Source organism: Catharus ustulatus, chromosome 4, assembly GCF_009819885.2.
Source record: "Catharus ustulatus isolate bCatUst1 chromosome 4, bCatUst1.pri.v2, whole genome shotgun sequence".
NCBI classification, from domain to species: domain Eukaryota; kingdom Metazoa; phylum Chordata; class Aves; order Passeriformes; family Turdidae; genus Catharus; species Catharus ustulatus.
This window is the reverse complement of record NC_046224.1, coordinates 57,026,336-57,051,620: the sequence shown is the minus strand read 5'-3', so window position 1 is coordinate 57,051,620 and position 25,285 is coordinate 57,026,336. Positions and strand designations below refer to the sequence as shown.

At 40.9% G+C, this 25,285-nt stretch overlaps 1 protein-coding gene across 2 annotated transcripts in view; it reads left to right on the top strand.

Annotated features, from left to right (window-relative positions):
- DENND5B (DENN domain containing 5B) overlaps nucleotides 1-25,285 on the top strand; it is a 104,437-nt gene that overhangs the window by 22,449 nt on the left and 56,703 nt on the right. The window contains exons 1-2 of one of the 2 annotated variants that reach the window (XM_033057706.2): nucleotides 23,299-23,351; nucleotides 25,047-25,156. In XM_033057706.2, the coding sequence (XP_032913597.1) occupies nucleotides 23,324-23,351; nucleotides 25,047-25,156 (138 nt within the window). In that variant the 5' untranslated portion in view covers nucleotides 23,299-23,323. Of the gene's footprint in view, nucleotides 1-23,298; nucleotides 23,352-25,046; nucleotides 25,157-25,285 lie in introns of those variants that run through there. The other variant, XM_033057705.2, reaches the window with a different exon arrangement.

Sequence of the window (25,285 nt, the reverse complement as noted above, 5' to 3'; positions counted from 1 at the left end):
TCTCTTGTGGAAGAAAAGAAGATGGGAGGGAAATCTCTTTGGAAGTTGTGTGAGCACATGGCATGGCTGGGACTGGATGCTGTGTATGATTTCTGAGCAGCAGCTCCTGGCCCAGTCATCACTGATTAAAAGATTAAATATCCTTATGGTGTAAAACATAAGTTGATGTGTCTTTTCAATGTCACCCTGTAGGTTTTTTTCCAAGGCTTCAGTTTACAAGACAAACGTTTTGGTTGTAATGTATGGCCAGTAGTGGCTCTAAGGGGCTGTGTGAAGGAATGCATTCTCCTAGGGCAGGAGACAGGTCACTGCTTTCCTGTGTCTTGGAGAACTGCAGTGTCTGGCTGAATAGAAGGCTTTTGCAGGTTGTATGAAGTATTTGGTAGGGCATGGCACAAGGTAAAGCAGCATGTTGTGAAATATTAATGTACAACTTAAAATCTTGCTTTAAAAACTTGTTAAAGTTTTATTACAACAAACACGGCTGAACCACCACATTAAAATGTTAGAACTTGGTGTTCAGTAAGTTCAGGCAGGCAAAGATCATCCTGAAATATATATGTGAACAGGATTTCCCCTGTCCTTTCTCTTCAGAATAGCAGGGAGAAAGCATCAGAAAGTAAAGTGTGACATCAGCAGTGCCAGTTACAGCAACATGCATGGATTTAATTCACTAGGTTCATACCTAGAAAAGAGCTGCCCCCAGGAAGTAAAAAGCAATTGTTCATCACGTTCTTAATGGGGCTCATAAATCTGTATGACCTAAGGAAGGCTGCAGAGCTGGAGAGGAACCTTAATTCTGTCATGCAGTTACAGGCTTAACATGAGATTGAAGTACCTGTCCACACTCCCAGGGTTTGTCCTTCTGTTTTACCCAGCTGAGGACTGGGCCAGGTGTTTCACCTGACTGTGTTGAGCTCATCCCACTGAGATGAGTGGTGTTATAAGTGCATGACTTATTGTTGGCTTTTTGCAACTATTGGGATAAATGCTATATGTATAATGTTAAAATAGCTTTTCTGTACGAATATAAGTTTTTTCTTTTCTTCTAATAGCAAAAGTTAGACTTAAGTTTTTTTAGAAATAGTATGCTTAAACTATCTGCCTAGTTAAAATAACAGCCCATAAATGTGAGATGGGGACCCTGCAGCTGACACAACAATCAACACTCACCTGCTGCAAAAGGCCAAGACCACCACCCAAATTAAAAAATAATAAAAAGAAAATTAAAACCACAAGCCAAAAAACACACATGCTCTAAAAAAGCAGACTCAAAGAGTAACCATGCTAAATAGCTCCTAAAAACTTTTTACTATGAAGAAAAAACTATAAATATATAACAAGTTAATGTATTGTAAAGTATATTTAAAAAGCAGCTTGCCAAGCAGCTGGCTGTTTTAACCCTTTGCTTTATGTGTCTCCTATTGTCTTTTCATTAAACCTTTTAAGTTTTTCCAAAACAGTAAAACGTGTTTTTCACAGTGGTGTCACTGGGGAACTGTGGAGGTACAGTCACCTTACAGGTCTTGTCTGTGGCCGTTCTACAAGCTTTTTGACTTAGCCAGGCATGATGTTTTTCCTTTACTAAAGAGTTGTCAAAGGCATGGCATCACTTGAAGCATCCTTAATGAAGGACTATGACTGATGATTGTCTTGGAGCTTTGGAGCACTATGTTTTGCAGTTGGGTGATTCATTTGGAGAACTCAATCACTGTTCTTGCATCTCCAAGAGGACCTTTTGTTCTTGGTTGCAGCAATTCTTCAATAATTAATAATTTTTAAAAAATCAAGAAAATGTCCCTAGTTTGTCACTGGGATGGCTGTTCTAAAGCAGTGAAGAGCCTCAGCCTCTTCAGGTGCAGGTTTCTCTCATCAAAGTAGTTGCCTTGGTATAAATCATAAAAGCAATTATGTGCATTAAAAGTGTGACTGGAATGCCTATGCAGTGTGTGGGGAGTGAGAGGGAGGGGAGAAATGAGCAGTGTCCCCCTAAGAGGGAGCTGATGGCTAGATTTGGAAACCCCACAATTACTCCTTTATAAGCAAGTTTTTGGTAAGGTAGCTATGGGAACCTTTTTTCAAAAAGAGGTAATTAAATATATTTTGTCATTCCACATTTCAAAGTTGTTTTTCACTTATTTCATTCTTACCTTTCTTTCTTCTGTGTCCTAGCTGTTTTCTTTTGCAAGTTTGGGCCCTCAAGTTCTAAAGAGGATGTCTGTCTCTTGTTTCCATTTTTTGAACCAGTGCTCATTAAAATAAATTTTCCTTTAAATAAAATTTCCATACTTGAGAAATTTAAAACCCTTTTTGCCTGCAAAACTAGAGACAGTTTCCTTGAACTGTTTAAAGCTGGTGTTGCTTGCTTTCTTCATATCCTCCCCATCCTCCAGGTGCCTTTTTAATAGAAGAGGCTGAAAACACCTCTGAGGCATCACAGCCTCCCATGGAACCCACTGGAGCTTGTGGAGATTTTTATATCATAATTAACATGCAGATGTTTAACACGGAAATTCTGTCTGTGGATCTGAACAGCCTCCCATGGAACACACTGGAGCTTGTGGAGATTTTTATATCCTAATTAACGTGCAGATGTTTAACATGAAAATTTTATCTGTGGATCTGAACATAACATAATTTACCATGTGCAAATAAAGCAGGGACAGGGTTTTGCAATAATAATGAGAGTTGTTAATAAAAAAAAAAGAAGTGAAAAACTAGAACAGAAATGTCCAAGTTTTTGTGGCACTCAAAATGATATGAGTCAGCTGCACAGGTGTTTAGAACAAGGACACAGGAAATAGAAAACTTTGATTTCTCTCTTAAAATAAAGCCAAAATTAACAAGCACGGCTTGTGGTACCTTTTTATAGCTGATACAAACCTTCTTGGTAGAACACCTGTAGTCTCCTGACAGCAGTCCAGCCAGTAAAGGCTGTTAGCTCTGGGTTAGTTGTGAAAAACTCCCAGTGACATGAGTACATGTTTTATTCAGTTTTTCTAATGCTACAAAGGTCATAGTTCTGAAGCTCTGATTAGAGGTGGCCAATATTATAAAAGAGAACGTAAGAGTACTGGTGGCTTTCCATGTTATTTACCACATCAACTGTACTTTTGCAGGGTTCCATGGGATCCCAAACACTCAGAAAATTGCTACAGGTAAAGCAGAGAGTGGCCTGTGGGAACAAAGGCTCAGTGTTAGCTAGAAGTGAGTGTCTGCAAGACAGACTGAAGAGTGTGTTTGAGCAGCAGCAATAGACAGAAAAGTGTAAATAAGCCAGTAAAACTGTAATCAGGAAAGTTATAAGAAAAAAGTATCTGGCTGTGTCTGATCCTTGCTCAAAACTTGACGAGAGATGCTAAGAGAGCCCTGAGAACAGAATGTTCATCTCTCCTGCCTCTTCCCCAACCAGAGCCTGGGGAGCAGGAGCAGGGATAAGAAATTAGCAGAAGATTGCAGCCACTTTAAGGACAGCAAATCCTCAAATGAAGCTTCAGTAGCCATCTACATACATTTTATATTCTACTTCATCTCTCATGTGGTCTCACAGAGATCCCATAATTTTTGTAACTGCTTGAAAAATGTCCATACTCTTTCTGAATTGAGGCAGCAAATTAAATAGATAACTACCAAAAGATTAGTTACTTCTTCTTTAAATGATAGAACATATTAATAATAATTTTAAAGTTACTGTATTCGCTAATCTATGAAAAATGGATATTATGCTTTCCCATGATGTACAGGCCTGTCCCCTATAGTGAATACAACATGAACATGTTCCCATCTGTTTTTTTGTTCAGTTGTTTATTGTGATACAGTGTTTTAAACAGCTGTTGCTGAATAATTGAATATGTCTCCAACTCTGTTTTCAGATGAGCCTTACTGTTAATGTGTGAAAAGTAACAGATGCTTCAGGGTGGTGGCTATCTAAAGTTCTTTAGGAAAAAGGTGTAAGTGCATAGATACCAGGTGCCAATGTAGACCTTTTTGGTTCATAATTTATATATTTTACCTATGTTCCCTTTATTTGTGTTCCCTTTAACATCTCTATGACCTTGGGCTACGCATTTGGTTGGCTTGGTTCCTGTGGCTTTCTTTTAAAATAGCTCACTTGTGTTTTTTCATGTTTCCCAAAGGAAAGATGATGTGCCAGAACTGCGTCATTTTTTACTTTGAAAGATTAAGTAAAATTTAGAATATTAAATTCATATATTTGTGTGAGTGTTGCAGTGGAGTTGTTGTGTTACTGAGGACTGCCATTGTTCATCCAGTTGTCTTGCTATGGTCTGTTACACAAAAGGCCAGCTACAGGAAACATATGGTGTCAGTTTTAGTGTGTTAATTAATGATTTGTATTCTTAACCTGTTTATTGAGCCTGATTTTTAGTAACCTCCATCAGTAGGGTTGGTTTGTTCTATTTATTGGTTGGGCACTGCATCTGTTTACAACACAGATGTCTGTCTCCTGCAATAGAAACTGAGTTTTTTTTTAGAGCCATTTGAATGTTTTTAATATTCAAGCCCACTGCAGTCTCATAACTTAACCTACCAGCTGAAGTGAAGGCTTTCAAATGAGACTCTTCATTGCTGTTCCTATGGTTACACTGGAACAGAAACCTGCTAAATAGGAGCCAGAAGGGCAGACAAAATCTAGTAGTTGCTGTCATTATTGCAAGTTTATAATTTCCAACTTATTTCATTTTCTGTGCAGCATTTTCTTTTTGAGTGGAAGTGTATGTTTCTGAGGATCGGTGACTGGTAGTGTTGGAAAAAAGTAGCTAGAATATGATGGAGACACCCCCCTGGAAAGAGGTTTTTGTTCTGCTTGCAAGGGGGTTTATATTTTCCCCCTTTACCAGTTAACCTAAATTCAAAGCACTGTTGTGTGCAGTTCTAAGAGACAGATCGTGTGTTACGGGTAGGAGACTTGCATGGGAGCTGTGAGCCAGCATCAACATACACCTTCCTATCAGATGCTGGGAGTAATAAGTGGTATGGTAACTGCTATTGTGTGGAAATAATACATATTTAAAGCAAACAACAGTCAGTTCCTTGAGTGCTGGAACAAATGGAGCCCAGGTCTCCTGTGGATTTGCCTTGTGCATGATTGATTCTTGCCATCTGAGAATGAGCACGAGCATTTCCTTGCAGCTGGGGCATTTTGTGGGGTTTCCCTTGCGTCACATCTCCTGGGGGAAAGCACACATGACACTGCTGGTGGGAGCTGTGGTATCTTCCTCTTCTCTTATTCCCACCTTACAGCCACCTTTGGGCTGCAGCAGAGTGGCCTCCCCAATTTCACTTTCTGTTCGAAAGCTTTGCCCTTGTGAAAACATCCCCAAGCCTGTGACAGGAGTGCAGGAGAAGTCAGCTTTTGTATTGCAAAATACCTAAGGTGATTAGACATTCATATAAATAGCAGTTGAGGATACATTAAAAAAAAAAAAAGTTTATTCCAGCTTCTCTCTGGATGCCTGAGTTTGCTTTGCTTTTTACATTATTGTAAATGGTGGATAGAAGATCATTGCAAACAAGGAGCAAAAAAATCTGATTATAATCACATAATATAAGCTTTCCTACTCTCTTTAATGCTGTTTGTGACTCAGGTCATGTGAGAGTAAAGAAATGTGGAGGTTGTTTAGGAGGGACTGAAGGGAAAGCAGCAGAACTACAAACTGGGAATTGGGGCTCTGCTTCCTGTTCTGAATAATTTCAAGCTGTATCACATGGTGCCTACTGAGGCAATCCATGCTTTTGTATCAATGGCAATGTGTCAGGAACACCTGGGGCCATGGGGTTAGGAACAGCAACAAGCTGTTGGGGGACTGGGAGGGAATGCAGCGAAGCAGCAGACTAGCAGTACGCACCTATCTGGCAATCAGGCTTTGTGGTGCATTAATTGCTTTTGGTTGGGGACTCTGCTCTCTGAATCAGAGAGAGCACACACTTGGCCTGTGTTATTACCTGGCACCAGGGTTGGGGTTCTCTCAGTCCCTGCCCTATGGCTTTGTCCTGCCTTGCACAGCTGGGGACAGCCACCAGGGTTATGCTGGTTTCTCCATAATATCCAGAGGATAGAGGGTTTCATATAGTGATGGTGCTCTGGTGCTGTCATTTTTGGGATAGCCACCCCAAAGAAAGATAGTATTGTCTTATGTCCAGTGCTTGACCTGAAATCTTTTCTAATGGGAAGCAGCTTGAGGTCAACATCAAAGCTATTTTGTTTCAAATTTATTTTACTAAATCAATCACGAGGTTGAAGTGCAGACGGTACAGTTGCAAAGCTGAGAAAAAGAGGTGAACAGGGATGAAAGGAAAGCTAAACTGAGCTCTGTTGGACATCTTCTGCTTAGCCAGACTATACCTCCCTGCTTTGGAGAGCCTTGTATCCGTCTAACCCATCTCCCCAAGAACCAGCCAGGTGTTCCATACTTCATATCAAATCTTTTAAACCTATATGAGGTATAACAGCCATCAGTGCACCTCAATGCATGCCTTGAGGTTTCACTCCAGACCGGCAAAGGCTCTAATCAGTTACTGGAGGTGATGGTCCTTTTTAAAGGTAAGTTGTGCAACTTGGTCACAGGGAACAGTGTAGCAAAAGGATTACCACCAGGGATGGTGGATTGATGAATGCACTGCTTGTCCTGTGCTGGATCTGAGACTTCTGCTAAGCTTCATCTGTAATAATGTTTTAGCAGAAGTGACTTCCCAGCACTGGTGCAGTAAATAACTCTGCCATGGTAAATTTACTGAACTGTTTATTGACGGTTGCTGACTGCAAAGAGACCTTTCTGCCCTGTCTGCTACTTTCAGGGAAGTGAAATTACTCTTCCAGAAACTGGTGGTTTACTGGTGCTCATCTTCAGATGCTTAAAATCTTCTTCAGTCTTTGATACGGTTGTATTTATGCAGACACAGCAAGTCTTGGAGGTAAAATGGGGAACTTCAGAAAGACTGTTAACTGCATGAATAAATTCTGAATTTAAAATTAGTAACGCTTCTGTCTTGTCAATATATAGACATGTAAAAGTTCACTTTGTACCTCTCCTCCTTTTCTGTGTCCATTTTTGTCTTGTAAGGAGGTTTCCTTTTTATTTCTTTTCGACATTGTCAGTAAAACTGGATTTTGCTTTTCCCTCTGTGTAAAAGCTATTGGTCAGCTGATAAGGAAAGAAAGGTGTTCAGGTTGTCACCTGGGGCTGCTTTCTGCATGGCTGGGTCCTTCTGCACGGTTCCCCAAATGACTTAAAATGCAAAGTTCCTGTGGTTTCCACCACTTTTTTGTTATTTTCTGTTGGGTTTTTTTTGTTGTTGTTGTTAGCAAAAGATGGCATATTGCTTTTTTGGAGTGTTGTAGGTAACATATGAAGTAAACCTAATATGAGGAATATCTTTCTTTAGATGTCTTCAGTTGCTGGGATCTCCTTTGATGGCTAGACACACTACTTCAGAGGTACCACACAGAGCCTTCTGTTAAATGAGGGCTGGTTAGGAGGATCCCAGTGTGTATAAAGCTAGGCAGAGAGCTGACCTGGACTGGCAGAAAATACATCTAGATAATTGCAGGGATTCTTCTTGCATGTCTTCTTTTAATGTACTAATGCTCTTTTGTGCAGCAAGCCATTTTTCGTTGATATCACCTCTTTTGGAAAGCAGGAGAGGGAAATTTAGATGCAGTGTCTCCTCACTCCAGCAAGCAAAAAATTGAACACATTTTTCATGCCTGAAGACATGTATTCTACCTCTTATTCAGTGTTAGAGCAACCCCTGAGAAAGAAGTTTGTCATGGTTTAGCCCCTGCCAGCAACTCAGCCCCACGCAGCTGCTCACTCACTTTCCCCTGGTGGGATGGGGGAGAAAATTGGAAGAGTAGAAATGAGAAAATGAGGGTTGAGATAGATAGTTTAATGGGTAAACTAAAACCAGCCTGTGCCAGCAAAGCCAGGAGAAAAGGGAATCCATTCGCTGCTTCCCATGGGCAGGCAGGTGTTCAGCCATCCCCAGGACAGCAGGGCTCCAGCACATGTAACGGTGACTTGGGAAGACAAATCCAAGCCAGAGCTCACTACTGTGAGGAAAATTAACTCTGCCCCAGCCAAAACCATCACAAAGATGTAGCTGCATTGTGAGGATGCTTGTAAAACACTTGAAGCTTTTTTGCTTGCTGGATCAGGCTATTCAGGGACTGGAAACCAGGGAAAGTGGTGCCTCAGCTGTAGCTGACGTGGGCAGGAGCCTTGTTTCTGGTGGCTAAGGGAGGAAATGATGGGAAGGAGCATCCTGCAGAACTGAGGCGCCCAGGCCAAAGGACGAGTTACTTAAGAAATCCATAAACCCCCAATCAGTGAGCAGCCAACCCTGCAAGTGCCAAAAGCCAGGCTTTTCTTAAATACAGGAGGAAAATCGTATGGTGCTGTATCCAGTTTTGGATATGGGTTTAAAGACTTTTGCAAAGACCAGAAAGCTTAGCAGTGTGACTTTTCCATTTAATCAATTTTGTAAAAGCCTGGGTAATACAAGCCTTGTTGACAATAAATTTGTGCAAGCAGATCACATGCAGCTTTTGCCTCTGTGCATGTGCTGCCTCCGGGAAGATGTTGGGTTCTGTAACCATGTCAAGAGATCTATGTTTAATTCTGCAAACAGGTGATACCCCAGATTAAATCAATAGATCACTCCTGAGCAGGAAACCTTCCTAACAGATAACCCTCTGCATTTTAGAAACAAGGGCAGTGTGAGGATAGGTGGGGTTTATGAAAGCTGGAGGCTTTTCTCCTAGGGCTAGAGGAAAAAGAGATGGGAGGAAAATATGCTCCAAGAAAGCATGCACTGACTGTCTCTCTGGCTCTGAAAAAAAAAATATGGGGGCATTCTGCTTGTAATCTTACCCACAAAATACTTTCTTTTTAAAACTCCAGCTTTTCCCTGAGTTGGGGGTTTGCTTAACACAAAGCATACACTTCTCCTCTGGCTCCCTTGAGCCCAAGTTTCATCTCACACCTTCAGAGCCAGGTTGGCATCTCTGGCTTTTAGGATTTGCTCTGTCCTTCTGTCTCATGCTGGGCTAATTTAGCCTCATCTTAGTAAACAAGAAAAGGGTCCTTATTCAACAGATTTGAGCTGGAGTGACTGCAGCTGTCGTCTGGTCTGTGCGCAAACCAATTTTGTTCATTCCCTCGCCTGGCAGGAAGCCTGAACCAGAATTGTGTCGGGACTAATCAGCATTAAACCAATGTCAGAGGGGCTGCAGCAGACTGCTCTGTGGCAAGGCAAGAGCAACAGGGCTGTTTGGGAGGGATTAGCCTAAGTCCTGCTTGGGATGCAGCTGTGCTAGGAAAGGCACTGAAACTGTGCAGAACCTTTTTCTTTCACAACAAGCAGCAAACTGCCAAAAAAGTGGCTTCCCAGTGAGAAATCAGCCTGATTTACTGTATGTGACCATAGATTAAAAAAAAGCCAGGAGAAGGTGCAGTGTCCACAGAGCTGTAATATCCAGGAGATAAAAATGATGCCTTTGAGCGTGCTGGGCTTTGCTCTCCTGGAGAGGCAACGTGGCAGACAATGAAATTAATTCAGTGTGTGGTCTCCAGCCAAGAGATGGTGTTAGTGATGCTATTGCTATTGTTATGTTGTACCATAATAGATGTGTTAGCACTAACTACAACATAAAGACTAGGGAGTGGAAAAACTTTGAAGAGAAGACCAGAGTCTTGGCAAGGGCTGATTCATTGCTCAAGTGCCACACAGACTCTGTTTTCCTGCCTGGCATTTACCTTGCAGGTTCACAAGTGCCTCCTGGTTTGCACTGCAAGCCTTAAGGCAGAGGCGACCTGCCTTACACTGTTTGCTCCAAAGATGCTGAAATATTGATGTCTTACTTTGCTCTCCCCTCCTTCCAGCTACTGAATTACCCTTGCACTTTTTAATCCCAGAAATTATTTTTTTTGCTCTTGCTCCTGAGCACTATGATCTAGCTTTGAAGTCAGCCCTGCTTTAAACAGGGGCATGGAATCAGATAACCTCCAAAGGTCCTTTCTGATCTGGGTATTCTGACCCACTCAATCCTGATCCCCCTGCTTTTACAGGTATATGTTTTGGATGATTCTACAGCTGAAATTCTTCAGCTTCCTCTGTTACTGTCAGGGGTCTGTCTGTTTGTGTATGTGTATGTTAGTCATCCCTTCTCTGACTGCAGCTATGAGAGTTCTTTGGGATCAAGCTGAAATGGGCTGGTATGTTATCCACAGCAGGCACAGCCATGCTCCGAATGCCTTCTAGGCCTCCTAAACCTCTGCTAAATATGTCTGCCTAAATTTACATGTCAAAACTGTTTTCTTGTACAAAGCTAAGCCGAAATGAACTTTTGAACCATATCCACATGCTGAGCATGTTTTTATCGTTTCAGAAGCTCATTTAGGGGGAGCAAGCAGACCTTCTGCTCTGGGGTGCCCCAATTAATTATAAGCTATGCAACATAAGAAATCCTCCTTCTTAGAGAAAAATCTTCAGTGGCAAACCTGTCTGACATGAGAGACACAGAAGCAGAGCAGCTTTCTGAATGCTTTCGTCACAGAAAAAACTCCTTCAGGTCTCAGTGAAGAAAAAGGAATCAAAGGCCCAGCCTTGCCTTGTGCTTACTGGTGTATGATATGGTCTCCCTTGGCAGTGTCTGATGGCCTGGAACATTTAGTGGATGGGAGGTTATTCATGAAGCAGAAGAGTATTAACTACTAGCAGTGCCTTCTGGAACACCATTTTCCTAGAGGAAGGTGAAATGGTTTGGGGCATACTCTTAAGTGAGAGTAAAAGGTTTAAAAAACCCCAACTGAACAAAAAGACCACTAATATTCTGGAAACCTGCCATCCAGCTGGGTACTAACTGAACTGGACGGGCTTTGAAAGGACCTTCCAGTGCACATCCTCAAATAGTCAATGAAATTATTGGAAAATAGGTACGAATCTCTCAAATTCTGCTATTAGTGTTATTATATTTTATTTGCTATTTCTGGCTGAGAACATCCTGGCTTATGTGAGGTCTGGGTAGGGCCACTATCAGAAACTAGATTTGCTGTAACCCAAAGCCCCTTTTATCTTCTGTCCTTCAAGACTGGTATCTTTTTCCTAAACAAATTACCACTTTGAGTTTCAGAGTCTCTCTGTTAGTCTCTGGATATCCAAAAATTGCTTTCCCCAATGCGGTTGTTACGCTTGGATTGTGGAGGGACCTATTTTTCATGCTTTGTTATAGGCTGTGCTGATGGCAGTGGCTTCAGGCTGTTATCCTGAAATTGCCACCTCTTGCCATTTCTAATATAAGAGGTGGTTTTTTTTAATTCAAGGCATTTGACAGGTTTGGGCCCCCTCCCTGTGGGAGCACAGATGGCAGCTAAAGGGATGCTGGAATGATTTCACTCCTACCTTGGTGATGACATACTGGGTTTCAGGAGAGAGAGGCAAGACTCTGCAAATCTGTTTGAACATATTCTGTGTCTCTGACAAATGTGGAAGGGATTTAATGCTCTCTGTGGTAGCCAGTGCTGAGGTCAGAGGTCCTATTTGCTTACCTACACTCTCCTGGTTGATCATTATGTCCAGGGCTCCCTTTCTGTCCAGATTTCAGTGTTTGGCTTTCTGCTTCAGGGCATCCTCTGAGAAGTACAGAGCTGCTCTTGTCAGGGAATTAATTCTTCATCTTCAAGTAGAAGGGCCCTTCAGGTAAATTAATAGAATCATAGAATGGTTTGGAAGGGACCTTAAAAATCATCTAATTCCAATCCCCCTGCCATAGGCAGGGACACCTTTCACTATTCCAGGTTGCTCAGAGCTCCATCAACCTGGCCTTGAAGACTTCCTTGAAGACAGGGCATCAACAACTTCTCTGGGCAGTCTGTTCCAGTGCCTCACCACTCTCACAGTAAATTTGAGTTGGTGCAGTTCATTTCTCCATCTTAAAGACCATGTGTGGTTTCAAGTTTTGTATGTGCCCAGCTTGCATAGCCCGAGGATTTGAAGAAAGGGACATCTTGGACTTGAAATGTCTGGAGGTGCAGCAATTTCCAAGTTCATGATTTGACTTTGGAGTTTTGTTTTCTGATGAGGATCTTTGCAAAGCTTTGTGTTACATTTTGTTTGGAATACGCCGTACTGTAGTTTCCTTACTGAACTATGATCTTTCTTGAAAGGGCACAATTTCCAAAATATTAAATAAAAGAAGGGTTAGGGAAAGGGGAAGACTGACCTTGGGTCACAACTGAAGTCAGTGCTTTTGCTTCTGCAGGTTAACACAAAGTTGCAATTAAATGCTTTTTCAAAGGAGAAAACACAGACTTAGGAAACACAAGTTATTTTAGGCAATATTGATTTCCTGGCTTCTTTGACATGCCCTGACAGTTCAGGGAGATGCAGCAGTGTTGTTGTTTGTCTAAGAAAGTGCAAACCTCTGTCAGAGAGTCCACCTGGATGACTGTTGCGGGGTCATGTGAGTCTGTGTGTTGTCTTTTGGGTAAGGCAGTTGCACTTTGATCTAACCTGGAGAGGGAGCTGTACCTGTGTGGGGCTCAGGTTGTGCTGTCATTAACTCACCTGCTCAAGATCTCCTCCTGTGGGCTGCATCAAAATCTATCGACTCTTTAGGCAGGGAGAAAGCAGTGGAGAGGTGGGAAGGTGATATGGATTAGTGCCTTTAATGCAGGATTTTTGTATCTTCCCCCTTCACTGTAAAATCAAAGTGTTCCTGACCTGAATGAAACAGGGCTCACTGCTTAACCTGCAGCCTAAAGCTTTGTTGGGAAGCACCCGTGTAAGAAAAGAAGCAGGAAAGGTGAGGAAGATCTCCAGATAAACACACAAATAGTTTAGATCTCCGGGATGGGTAGCAGAATGATGTTTCTTTTGGGAGGCAATAATTTGGGAAGGGGTTAACCAGAAGCACCACCAGAACACACAGTTCCTCAGGTTGTTTATAAATTGATACTCTGATGCTACAAAATACAGATTCAGGTTGAAGTTTGATATTTCTGCATTAAAATAAGTCACATTCAGGCTGTCATAGCAGTATAAAGAGAGAATAAACCTTGCTGAATTCAAAGCCTGGGGTGAAGTCCTACTTTAGCAAGCAGCCTTTTGCAGAGGCAAAAAAGCATGTTTTGGAAGCTTTGTTGTTTTGACTGATAAATAAGTTTAGCTAGAAGTTTGAATGTTTTGAAATTCTTTCATGACTCTTGAATTTGCAGCTGTAGGATATATGGGAGTGCTCAGATTCCTTTAATCTCATACATACATTGTGGTTTTGATTTCAAAGCGGAATTCTGTTCCCCACATGCACCGCCTGTTCTTGTGACAACTTGGAGACCAACCCCATTGCACTGATTGCCTGTATACATGTGAAGCCCTTGAAATATTCATTAGAGTCCTTAAGAAGAAAGTATTTTCTCATCCTGATAGTAAAACTAGCAAATATCCAGTAATACTTGTGCTCAGGTATCCCCTGCTTAGCTTATTCCTAACATCTGTGTAACTGCTGACATCTATATTATTTGTTGTCACAAATATTCTTTAGTTTGCGTTTTTCTTCTTGTGTATGCTTCCATTTAAATATGGAAAAAAAAAACTTCCTTAATGTAAATATTTAATGCAATGCACACAGATCTGTTAACCTTTGCATTGAGGAGGCATCCATCAGGGATGCTCCTGGTGTATTCTGCAGGTTGCAGAATAAATCACCACAAACCTGTCAAATCCTGAAGAGGTATGCAAATTCCTGTGTCTCTTTAATCTGACATGTGTATGCTGCCTGATTTGAGATGGGAATTTTAATCCCACAGGAGCAATGTAGGAACTCCTGGTGCTGCTGCATCGCTGTGCAGAATTAGGAGCCAGCTGGTGTCCAGGTTTAAGGACTGTGTCTGTTGCTGCTCAGGCCATTCTGTGGAAGAGCCCCAGGTGCAGGGGGTAGCTTTTATCCTGGAGCAATGTTCCTGCCAGTCCCCTCTCTTTGGGGGAGAGGGAAAGTGCACACATATGTGGTTGTGAATATATGGTACATGTGCTCTTTCTTACACAGAATAATGATCTTGAGTTGGTGGGCTTATGTTTTATAGGGAATGTTGAGTGGCGGCTATTGAAACCCATCCTTAAGCACCCACAATTACTCTCTTCTGCCTTGATTTGAAGGAATAACAACTTTTTCAAAGCAAATGATAATGCTCTTTTTTTTTTGCAACAGGATGTTCAGATTTAGCTGTCCTACACTGTCACACCAAGGCACCGCTGTTTTCAATTGTGTTGCTACACCTTTACATTGTGTCAAGTCTCGCTCCTTTTGCATTTACTTCCTTGCATTTATTTGACCTTCCAGACCTTTGTGCACTCACAGAAAGCATAGGTGCTAAAGTGTGTTCAGCTATGGTCTGTAGCTAATCCTTGATCTGCTCAGTGTGAAATGCTCTGTTTCTAATGTGTAATGTTGTAACAGCTACCAAGGCTCCAAAGCAGCATGGCATGGTTTGCCTCATTAAGTGAAGCATTTTATTTAACTCCATAAAATTCCACTTTATGCCAAAGGAAGGTGTAAAATACACGTGTCACGTAGAAATAACAGGAGTTGTGTGCAATGGCCAGGGGGATTCTGGTGTCTGAGGTGGCTCTAAAAGCCTTGGTTTTCAAGTAGATCTGTAGCTGGTGACAGCTTATGCTTATGTAAAAATTAGAGCAGCAAATACGTGCTTTCTACCTATGTATTTTTAGCATGCCAATCGACCTGGGATCCAGGCACCAAAAGATTAGTGGATTAGTAGTGAAGAGGAAACATTTGCTTAAATGCCAAGTAATTTTAGGTTTATTCAGATTTCTGTTCTCTGCTGCTTTCATCTCTACTAACAGGGCACTGAATAATAGGTAAGACATGCACTTTGGTTGAAAGTGGACTTCAATTTCTTACTCATCTTTCTGTGCATCTCTCCTCTTTCAGAGTCCTACTAGCTCTCTTCAACTCAGTTTCAGGCCAGGAATTGCTCCCTGTTCCCTTTGTGACTCATCAGTCTTTTTATCTTTAGGGTCTAAAAACTTTCCTGAAACATATGCCATTCCTAAATGGATATCTACTGGTAGAGTGATTTCCTCTGGAGTGGCTGTAGAAATGTGAAGGGAGAAAGGATGAGACACTGCTTTTCATTGCTGGGCTTTGGCAAAGGGGAGAGTTGTAAGGTATAGAGCCTTTTGCACTTTTCTGTGTTCTTTAAGAGATATTGCTGATGGCAGTGGAAGGTGTATCCCGGGGTTCAAAGCTTGTTGGGAGAGCAAGGAACCCCAAAATACACCTGAGAGAAAATGTGGTAGAAGCCTTGAAGAAGTATTTTTGGGGCTCAAGGGTCAGGAATGTATGTGCAGAATTGCCTTCATTTCCAGGTGTCTGTGGGGATGAGTGGGACAAGGAAAGAAAGGATCTGAGGCACATGGGCATTTGTCAGCTGTACCCAGAGAAAATTCTGGCCTTTTTTCAAGTGAGATCCTTCTTTCCACAGATGCTTTGGCACCTAATACTCCCCAAGGCATTAAGGGAAGCCGAAGGATTTTGTTTCTGGCAGCCTTTGCAGGGATTTGAACTAAATCTAGAGGCATGGTAGAAATGATGCTTTGAGTTTTCCACCTGGAATTTAGTTTGGATCCAGAAATTAATGTTTGTCCAAGCCTTGGGATTTGAATCCTGAGACTTTGCAGTGACTTGGTGATCAGGTCAGCTTTCTGTATCTTCGGCAAACTTGGAAACTGGCCACAAAATGGGCAGGAGTGAAGTATAAACCTGGGGGTTTATGCTTTGTCTGAAATAGAGCTCTGCTGCAATGAATAAAACCTAAAGCTGTATCTAACTAATCTAACTAGTAATGATTTACTTAAGGTTTACACAAGCATAAAGAATATTCCTCTCATGGCTTACATGCTTACCGTGCACTGGTGCACTTAATGATCCCTTCTGTAAACTCATTGGCATTCTTCAGATTGTAAATGAAGCTGGTGTTGTCTAAAACCTGTAGAGATGTTCTGGAGTAGTTACCACCAATCTATCCTTCAAGATTATATTTTTTCCTTTTAAAAGTGTTCTAACACTTCTAGTTGACAAAATCCCATATTTTTCCCTAAAGCTAATAATAACTGCATCATCCAGCATGATGTATAAATGCCTTGGTCCTTTGGTGGCAGCTTTGCCCCATTTTGAAGCATTTGCAGCAATATGCTGATCTCTAGTTACTGTGGTACAGCTGGGTAGAGGCAGCTGAGAACAATCTGCAAATTGAAATGGTTTTCAGGTAGCCCTGAAGTGTAAGTATCAGCTTTTAAGGATGAATATGGCTGCGTGGGCAGCACATTCTTGTCTCCTTGCAGTTCCATTCCTGCTTGCCACCCTCCTCCATCCGGAAGCTCTGGTAATTTCAAGCCTTGCCTGAGGGTTCTGGTGACTTTTCGATTTGCAGAAGGTTTTTTGTCTTTTCTTCTAAAGGGTTTCATTTGTGGAAGACTGGCTCTTGCAGACTGTTACACAGACAGTTCCTTATTGGCAGCAATTTATACAGCAGTTGCTCAAAGCTCCCTAAGCAAAGTTTGTGCTACGTAAGGGAGTGCTTCTACTTTATCCAATGAGAGAGCTTTGATGGCTACAAGAAAGAAAGTTCTTTCTTTGCCTTACCCTTTTCTCATCATGACCACATATTAACTAAGCTTTCATAGAACTTAGCAGTTGCAACCTTTGATAGGTGACAATTGTCTTCTTGTAACCCTGTGCTTGTAAAGGATGTGCAAAAGGAGTAATTCATTATAGTGGGGAGCCAATTCTGAACCCACCCTTTCTAAATCCTCCTTTTGCCCCACTAAGAAAACCAGCTGTGTAAGCCACACAGGTATGGGCCAGCTCTTCAAAGCACTGCAAAGTGGCTGCCCCTTCTCAGGATGTTTTAAGTATCCATCTTGAGTGCCAGTGTTGGGTTATGGACCGTGCTGTTGGAAGAAGACTCTTCCTCAGAACCTGGGGAATAGCTTCCTTCTGGTGTCAATGTGGGCAGTGCTGAGTAAAAACCAACCATGAGTCCCTTGCATTCTTTGTGTGGCTCAGGATGTCAAGGGATAGCTTTTGGCAACATCAGCAAGGAAGGGCTTCCTTTAATCTGGAGAAATCCCAGTGTAACATTGCTGAGTCCAGGAACTGAGGCCTCAAGCTTGTGTGAGATGAGTAAAAAGAAGGCTAAACCCCTTGGTTTAGCTGGGTATTCAAGCTGCAGCATGGACATCTTCATGCTCTGTTGGTGTCAAAGTTGTTTAGTGCTGAAGATGGTCCAGGTCAAATTAAACTTCTTTCTTTTCTTGTACTGATTGGCAAACTGAGCTTAATTTGGATGGCAGGAGATGTTATATAAACGCAGCTTTGGTGAAACTTTCTTGCTTCAAGTAACAGAACACCTAAACCTTGCCATCCTGATGAGTGGAGACTAATATGGGTGCATGATAGTATGTGCAGTGCAGAGTGGTTTAAAAACCCTTAACTTAATACAGTCCAGTTAAAAGGTAACTGAACGGATTGGAATTATAAAAATGAAGCTGTTTGTTCCTGTCTTAAAAATGCACCAAAGCAAAATTTACTGAAAAATTCCCCTTCCTTTCCTAGATTGTTGCACACAAACCTAAACAGTAGTAGTACAGGTATTTTTAGGATTACAAGGTTCTACTGGTTTGTGGGTTGTGGTGGGGTATTTTTCCTTTCCTCCAGAAATGCCAACAACTGCAACAAAGCAGATGTTGAGACAAGACTCTGGTACTATCTCTGTCACAGTGGAGTAGAGAACAAAATCTGTTTTAAGATTCAAGTCAGAAATTATATTGGTGAGACTATTTCCAAAACCAGTCTCAGAATGCAACATCATATTCTAACACAGATACTAGATGCATTTGAACTTGAACCTGTCCCTGGAAATAAGTAGAAAGCACAAGCATGGAAGATGTGCTGTGCAAAAAGTGTGACTGGGCACCTTGTCCTGTGCTCTGTCCGTGGAGGGAGGTGAACACAGGAAACTGGTGTTGCAGTAGGTAGGAAGCTGTTCAAACTTCACAGGGAATGTGATGGCATCTGAAATACTTTCATTGGCTTTCCATTTAAGCCCAAGACTGCAGTAGTCAGGTACCTGTTGCTTCAAAACCAGGGATCCCCTTGCTGGACAGGCTTCAGCATCCCACTGTATTTAAGGACCCAAACCAGTGTCTTATTCCTGCTTGAACACTTGCCACTCCACCAGCATTAATGTTCTTTTGGGAACTGAGGGCTGCATTTCAAACTTCAATTTCACGTGGTTAGGTGCATTGCTCATGGCCTGTGTAACGAGGCAGTTGAAGAATAATGATATATGAAACTCCAGTTTAAATGAACTTTTAATTGTTGCTCAGATTGTTTTCTCTATTAGTAAAAATACTCATTCATTCCGTATCAAGTGTTTAAAAAAACCCAGCAGTTTTTTATATAAATATGCAACAGAAAATGAAATATGCCACTTGTATGTGAACAGGATAGGCCAAGGATCTCTGGGGCATGTTTTCCCTAGATTGAGAGCCCATACTTGTAAAGGCAGTATGAATAGTATGCCTAAATTCCATACCTTAATTTCTAGAGAAAATGAAGGCCCAAAGTACAAATAATTCCCTGTATCTGTAAGTACAGGTCTGGTTCTACACCTGCTCCACTGTTGCTTGCTGATGCCTTCAGCCTTTGGAGACAAACTCCAAGGTAATTGTGTAGGAGCACCATGCCTTAGGCACCAGTTTACTAAACTCTGCCTGCTCCACTGCAAAAAGTCACCCAAACTGATGTAATTTGATTTTTTGGGTTTGACAAGATTCTAATGTAATTTTGATGTAAAAGGGATGGTGTAATTCATATTTGCTTGCTAATGTAGTGGCATGTCTGTGGTGTCTTGGCAGTTGGGACTTGGGGCTAATTTATGTTGGTGCTGTATAATGTTATTCAGTAGGCAGATAGGTCAGTATTTTAACCAAGGACAGAAGGAAGAGATTATGGCAAGCTACATTTCTCATTTTAAGAGCCTTTTCTTCTTTATGTACACATGCAATGACTCATTTATGTGAACAAAACTCCCTTTTAATAGAATTTTTTAAAATACTGCACCTTTTCCAAGTGTAATTAATTTGTGGTAATAGTAGTGTTTCATTACATTGTGTGAAGAATTAGGCTGAACAACACAGGGGAGTGTCCATAGCTCTATATTTGTATCATTGTTGCCAATTTGACTTCCTGTGCAGGAGTTTTCACTTAACTTCTGTGACTGTTTAGCCACATGATTGATGACAATAAATGGTCAAAGTACTGAAGTTGGCACCAAACCAGAGCCTGTCCTAGAGCACCTGGTTATACACTGTTTCATGGGTTGCTCCTTTTCACTCTTCCTGTTGCAGAGGTGGTGGTTACTTCTATGGAAGCTCAGTGCCAGATTCCCTTTGAATTAAAATCTGTAGGGGAGAGCTGAAAGGACAGCCTGGTGGAGAGACTTGCTTAGAAGTAGTGTGGATATGAGCCATTAGCAAGAGGCATCTCTACCTTTGACAATTGTTTTGTTTCCTTTAATTTAATATTTATGCAACTTTTTAGTTCAAACAGCTCAAAATTAGAATGCAATAACTTAAGACACATGGGGTGGAAAAACATCATCCTGCAGATTTGAATGTGGGCTATCTTCAAGTGCCTTCTAAAGAAAAATTATCCTAAAATAAAAATTCACATCTAAAAATCTCCATTGAAAGAACTCCTATGCCTTCTGCTGAGGGTTACCTTCCCCAAAATTCTGCCCTTGGCAGAACTGTGTGCTCTACCCCGATGTCTGGATTAACAGCTCAAGTAGGAGGTTGTAGCAGAACTCCTCTGAATTTACACCTAGAGAGTGAATCACCAGAGAGGTCACTGCTATTGCAGCTTTAACATAGGTGCCAGCTCTATAAAAAGAGATTTAACTTGAGGAGGATTGTGTAATGTCTTTGTGTAGTATGTAAATGTGACTTCTTTTTGGTGAAGAAATGCCAAGGCATCTGTGGAAACGTTGTTTGTCTGCAGATGAACAACCATTGGAAGAAACCTCAGTTAGACATGCTAGCAGGAAGCTCTTCCTTTAGAAGTGGTACATGTTACTGGAAGACATTAAAATTGTTCATCCATCTTCTAAACACAGCTTATTTATTCAAATTTTAGTCTAAAAACACCCAGTTATGAGGCAGAAGTGATGAATAGAGCAATTAAGTAATTTCAGTAAGTCCTGAAGTACAGGATTGAAGGTATAACAATATAGCACTATACAAAATAAAACTTCTTGAGTTTAATTCAACAATACCTGAGGGACTGATGTGTTTTTTCCCCTGAGCTTCTCAGGCTCTGGAAGGGCTCAATATGTGAACAAAGATGTCTTTCATAATAGGGAATCTGTAAAGCAGCATGTTGTTTGAAGTACTGAGAATTTAATCTTGTTACTAATTTTGACAAGTATTTCTGCCATGTCTGTCATTGCATTCAACACCTCTATAGTAATCCAGTCGTGGAAGGTTTTATTTATCATGTGGATTTATCCTTTGCCAGTAGTGGGGGGAAGAGAGATTGTGAGGGGGAATATTTAATGTCTGCTTCATTTTTTTCCCTTCCCCAGTGCATTGTATGTATTTTCATTTTGTTCATACTTGCTTTTTTTTATTTGTTTGTTATGTTGTGTAGTCTTGTACCAATATCTACAAGCAGATCTCCATGGCAAGAGCTCAGACACTGCAGACAAAACCTCAGGTAAAGAGGGGTTAAGGATAAACAATGATCAGGACCTCTCTATTTCTTTATTTTCACTCTTCTAACTCTTCTTGAATCAAATTAGAGATCACAGATCAAAACCAAAACCAAAACTCTTCTTTTACCTAATTTAAATCAATATTTGAAAATTTTCTTCTATTTCTTGAAGCTCTCTTGGCAGATGTGGTTCTCCAGCAAAATCCTACTAGTTATGTCAATATATTGGTGGAGAGGAGACTGTGCTAGACCTCTGTGCTTAATAGACTGAACAATATTTTGCATGAGACCATTTTAGAGGATCCTTATCTGGAGATCTAACGAGGCTCAGTTATGTGGATTTGTTCATAGAGGGAACTATAAGATTCATCTCCACTAATTTCTGCTACAGAAACACAAATTTTCCTGACACCTCAAGGGAGCTTATTTTGCAATCTAGATTTAAATATGAATTCTGGTGAGGTTCACATAGACACATGCTACCCAAAAACTTCCAAATAATTTAGATGTATAGATATGGTACACATCCCCCTATGGTTTCCTGCTTAAATATGATCCATTATTTCCTTTACATATTGGCACACAAAAGGCAGGTTAGATACTGCCCTCCTCCTCAGGCCTCCAAAATTCACTACCATTTTACAGGCAGCTCAGATTTTAAAACTTTGGAATGAAGACTCTTTGTCTGCTTTGTCCCAGCCCTCCCTTTCATATCATCTCTGTCCTCTGCTGTGAGATTATGAGAACGTGAGGTCAGAAATAAGAACTTCGAGTTAATGTCCTTGAACTCTGATCAGCCTCCCACTGCCACCTTGGCATCGTGGGGAGGCATGGAAGAAAAGCAACAGAGCAGTTTCTGCACTACTTAAACTAACCAGTTCCTGAGCCTGATAATTAACAACTTGCTCCGCAGCCAAGCATTGTTTGTTATTCCTGTGCCCACATTGTTTTCTCACTCACACATTGTGTATAATTTGCTTCTCGTGCAGGGTCATCCTGTTATTTAATAAGCATAACAGAATTCCATCTGCAGGGAGAGGACATAGCTGGGTGTGCTGAGCACTTTTAATTAGAGGTAGCGATCACAGAGTTGGTGACCATGAGCACTGTGCATAGTTGTGCACAGTTCCTCTAAAGGAATAAAAGATATTTTTGTTTCTGTAGTCACAGGCATTCCTGTCTACATTCCAGAGCTTGGAAGGAGTGACAGATAGCTTGCATTCCCTGGACCCGAGGGTGTGGGTGGAAGATGCCTCTGCCTATTTGGTACAAAGCTCTGTCACTGTGACAATCCATTTAAACAGATCTGTTTAAACCTGAAGATCACTAAATTTTTACATAGGATCACTCTTATGAAAGTCATCGTGGTTGATAACCGAATGAGTGTAGCTGCATTTCCCTAGTAATTGTATCCTTCATCCAAAACATGGATCCAGCTTGTTTTCTAATTTTTAACAGTCTTTTGTTTTGAAATAAAATTACTACAGTTTTTTCTTGATCTAGCATCCATCGCTTCACCATTTGCTTTCAATTTGAAACTAAATGTGCCTTTAAAAGCCAGCTCCTTAAAGGAAGGCACAGGTTGTTTCAGAGTACCATTAACAGGATGTAGTATCCAAATGAAATGGAAGCTGAAGCTGACAAGTTTTACACAAATTTTAAAAGTATGTCAATTTTGTTTTTAAATATCCTGAAAACAAAAGGATTCAATTCAAATCCAATTTTTAAATTTGCCTCTGAGAGACAGCTGTCTGTGTCTGAAAGTTGTGCTGTTCGCATGGGCAGCACGCATCAAATACAATGTTCCGGTCCATATTCATAGTACTGTTATCTGGGCATTAGTATTTTAGCAAATGGATTCAATTTGCACTTAATACTTGGTTCACTTTAAACGTGCTTTGCTAATCCTGTTTGGAAGGTTAGCAAAGAGGCGCTTAAAAGCACGTGGGAGGTTTAATGAAAATTCACTGTTAGTCTAGAATAATAGCAAGTAAATTCTCTCTGCCACGTGTGACTCAGCAGTGCAGAACCACCAAGGCTGAGAGCTGATAGTGCCAGGTACCCTTCAGTCCAGGTGCCTTCCCTCATGTTTGCCAAGAAGATTCTGCTCCCTGTGGTTCTCTTCCAGCTGCTTGTCCGTGCAGAGCTGCCTGTTGTGGTCCATGCCTCTCATCTGGTTTTGGTGAGAGCTGGGGTGTTTCCCTGCTAGCTTGGGCAAATGATGGCATTTCCCCCTCGCACACAGGCTGCTCCTGTCACATCCTTGTGCTGTTCTTTTTTCCTAAATTATGTATCTTGTCTAAAAGCTGCCTTGCTTGTCTTTCTGTGAGGCAGCTTTGTATGGAGGGTGCAATGTCATCCTTTCAAGTCAATGACAGGTTGATTTACTCCAGTGTGGTGTTGTGGCTCTTCTCTTTTCACTTGTGATCACTGATTGAGAGAATTGTATTTTCCCTATGTGTGTTTTACCTTAAATTTATATTTTTCTTAAACTACTGGAGTGGTAAAATGCAAACACTGCAGAGACTCTACAAAGGTAAGTTATTTGTGCCATTTACTTTCCTGGATAAAATGAATCCATGTTGTCAGCCTGTGGGGACATTGTAACTGCTGGTTTTGGGCAGCTGAATTTCTTAAAGCAATGCTTATACTTGATAACCCAAACTGTTAGGTTTTTTTTGTCATGAGAAAGGAAACCTTTAAAGAAATTTAAATTTCAACAGTCACTTACAGTTACTGGTAGAGAATTTAATGAAATTGTTCAGATATTCTCTTCTAACTTTTAGTTGAAGCAACCAATAAGTTTAGTATCAAATACCTGCCTTTCTGCCAAGTTACAGTGGTGAGGGAAACTCTGTCAGATGTGAGAATGATTGAAGATCTAATTGGGAAATAACCTCATGCCTATTTGTTTGATTATGCAAGCATTTTAATTGCTATTTAATTCTAAGAGCTAAAAATGATGCTGAGTATGTCTAAGTACATACCTGGAGAGAAAATTTTTACTGGCTTTGCTTGGTTGGATCTTTATTTTATGAAATTTTGGGAATTGGATAACACTGTGTCTATAATGGCTCTGCAAAGAACTTTTGGACCAAAATAAGAGGTTATTCTACTGCCATGTTCTGAAATAGAGAAGTGATCTCTGTTTTTGGTGTACTTGTCTGAGCTTGTAACTGAGCATGAGGATGATCTTCATAGATTATCTAATTCAACCATTAAACCTGACACTGCCTTTTAACTACTAAAACATACCCCAAATGCCTCATCCACGTGTTTTTTTAATACTTCCAGGAATGGTGATTCCACCACTATGATGCTGCAATGTGTCTAAATCCTGTGTTCAAAATAAGTATTGTATAAATATAACACTATATTTAAAATCTTAGAGATGACATGGCAAGGAAAAGATTTTAAACCAGAACTCAGAATGCACTTGCACATGAGTGCTGTTGGAAGAGCTGGTTTAGTGTGATAGTGTAATAGATGGTCATGTAATTAATAGATTTTTAGAACTACTTGTTCTGATTACTGTTTTGCATGCTGTAGGTAATCCAGTGGGGAGAACTCCATTAACAATATCACTATGAAATACAGTATTTGTGTGCTGATAACTGGATGCATTTCTGCTTGAAGTCTAATTTCAATTTCCTCTTTGCACTTGCTGGGTTCTTTGTGTGGAAGAAATCTGTCCTTGAAATTTGATGGAGAAAAAATAAATGTTTAATTTTCACATAGGACTTGTAATATAAAAAAGATCATCTGTAATGAATGCTTGAATAATTTATAATAGCCAAGAGGTGCTCATATTTTTTATTGACTTTAGAGACAGCTTCTGACAAACTTGAGGGAAAGTGCTCTTTCACTAAGTAAAGCTGTCTCTAGATACTCAAGCTGTAGGAGAAGGTCAAGAATCCAGCTGATTGCAAGGTCTTTTTATATAAAATTTCAGGAGTGATTTTTCTCTTGACAATGTGTTTCCGTTCTGTAATTACTAAACTGGAAGCTGTGTTGCAACTCCAGTAAGATTTTGTAGGAAGGAAGGTAAGGTTGACTGGATGGGAATCTTTTCTGTTTCTCTTTTAAAAGTAGAACCTCTGTGGAGAGTCAAAATATCTATCAGATTTCACAAAAAAAAAAAAAAAAAAGAAAAAAAGAAAAAGAAAACCTGAGCCAGCTCTCTCTGAAGCCTCGCTGCTGTTTTGAGTCATTGTTTCTTCATTTGCTGCAGGAGAGAATTTTGACCAGAGTCCCATAAGAAGAACATTCAAGTCCAAAGTTTTGGCCCATTACCCTCAGAACATCGAGTGGAACCCTTTCGACCAGGATGCTGTCAACATGGTAGGTCAAGAAAAACTCTTTTCTGAAAATGTTACCTGACGGCTCTCGAGAGGTTCCTGGGTTGTTTTCAGCCAGCCCTTGTGGTGCTCTTGTGAGCTTGTGGCTGTGGTGGTTCTGCTGGGACTAAGA